We start from the raw sequence: 1,521 nt of genomic DNA, 5'->3' as shown, positions 1-1,521 counted from the left end.
GTCTCCCGTTGAGTGACCGGACCAGCCGGCAGAGTTCAGAGTTTTCTGCATTCCTTGCTGCAATTTCTAAGTGCTTCTTTTCTTTCACTCTCTAATCTGAATATTTGCTTCATTGTCGTCTTGTTCCAGAAAAAATTCATCTTTCACACTTCACCTGCCGCAATGGCTTCTTTGTACAAGACAGCGGCAGCAGTTTGCCTCGTCGCACTCTATGGGCTCCAATCAGAGGCAGCGGAAGAGGCTGCGAAAACATATAAATTCAAAGTTGTGGAGGTAGATGAAGGTGATCTAGGTTTCCCCTCTATTCTCGTTTGTCGTGCCCTTCTCTCCTCCTTCTGTTCTCCCCAGCCCTCGACCGCTCAGCTGTGCCGGACACAAGGCCGCTGCACTGCACGGTGAATATCTTCGCTCGACGCTTTATTCGTATTTGTTTGTTGCAGGTGTATACTTGGCCGCCAACTTGGCCCGCAATGGAAAACTCCCAGTTCACATCAGTGAAGTCACAAAGGACGAAGACCTTATCGCTGGCGTGCGGAAGGGAGTAGTAGATGAGCAAGGAACAATCCTTCAAGGGCCATGCAATGAAATGAAGATCAAATCCGGCCTTGTGAGCTCAACAACTGCAAAGGGGGGGTGTTTGAGTTGTCCCTGTTGGTTCTCGTGTGTCAGCAGCAGCTGTAAATTCAAGTATAAAACCTGACAGAAGATAAGTAGCCGTTTAGTTGAGTATCTGAGACAAACTGAACACGAACAAGTTGCACTGGTGTTTACTTCATATTTGGGGTGTACAGGAAGCGTTTCATCACACTTTCGACTATCAGGATGGTCCTAATTTCCGTGAATTGCTGCAGGCAGCCCTTGACGCGGGGCTGGCAGTCTTCAAGTAAGAAAACGCCACCTCAGTCCTCACTACAGACAAGTACTAGCTGGTAGAAATGCAATACTTTCATCACGCCCTTTGCTTGATACACCAGTTAGTCCTTCTGTAAGACTAGCTTTCGTCCTCGCACCGCAAAGCGACAGCGATGACGCGTAGATACGTATCTATTGAGCAATCCTCAGCGTTTTCTCTGCAAGAAACTTTCACTATTAACATCAACGCTACGCTGTGCTGAGCGGTTTTCTTTCTTTAGAGAAAAAGGGTACCCTAAGACTGATGATGAGTGGCAACAGATATGGGCAAATGATACTAGCGCCGTCCTGGCACATCTTCTCGGTTCCAACAGCACTAAAATAGGATGCGTCATTGGAAAGTGCGTCGAAGTAACGACTCAGCCGCCAAGTGATGATCAAGAACGCAGAGAAGGAAGTGGGGGTGGCGAAGGAAATAAGACTGAAGTCGAAACAGATAAGGCTGCGCTTTTCTGTCACCTAAGCCCTGCAGCGACGAGGAACAAAGCGCCCTTTGAGTAAGTTTTTAACTTAGTAGGACGACTTAGGTGAGAAATATTAAGAAAGGGTTTACATATAAGAACTTTGCAAGACTGGGGATGAGCGGTTTGATGCTGTGTGTTTCTTTTC

The 1,521-nt window shown here is 47.2% G+C and overlaps 1 protein-coding gene across 1 annotated transcript in view; it reads left to right on the top strand.

Moving 5' to 3' along the window:
• The window catches only part of EMH_0030580 (SAG family member), a gene marked incomplete at both ends in the record, with an annotated part of 3,159 nt that overhangs the window by 693 nt on the left and 945 nt on the right, over positions 1-1,521 (top strand). Inside the window, 4 exons of the mRNA XM_013494429.1 lie at positions 130-283; positions 441-607; positions 792-883; positions 1,134-1,409. Coding sequence (XP_013349883.1) covers positions 130-283; positions 441-607; positions 792-883; positions 1,134-1,409 — 689 coding nt within the window. The remainder of the gene's footprint in view (positions 1-129; positions 284-440; positions 608-791; positions 884-1,133; positions 1,410-1,521) is intronic.

This window comes from Eimeria mitis, genomic scaffold, assembly GCF_000499745.2.
Source record: "Eimeria mitis Houghton genomic scaffold, Emh_scaff1150, whole genome shotgun sequence".
In the NCBI taxonomy this organism is placed as follows: domain Eukaryota; phylum Apicomplexa; class Conoidasida; order Eucoccidiorida; family Eimeriidae; genus Eimeria; species Eimeria mitis.
Note: the sequence above shows the minus strand (reverse complement) of the source record. Positions and strands in the feature narration are given on the sequence as shown.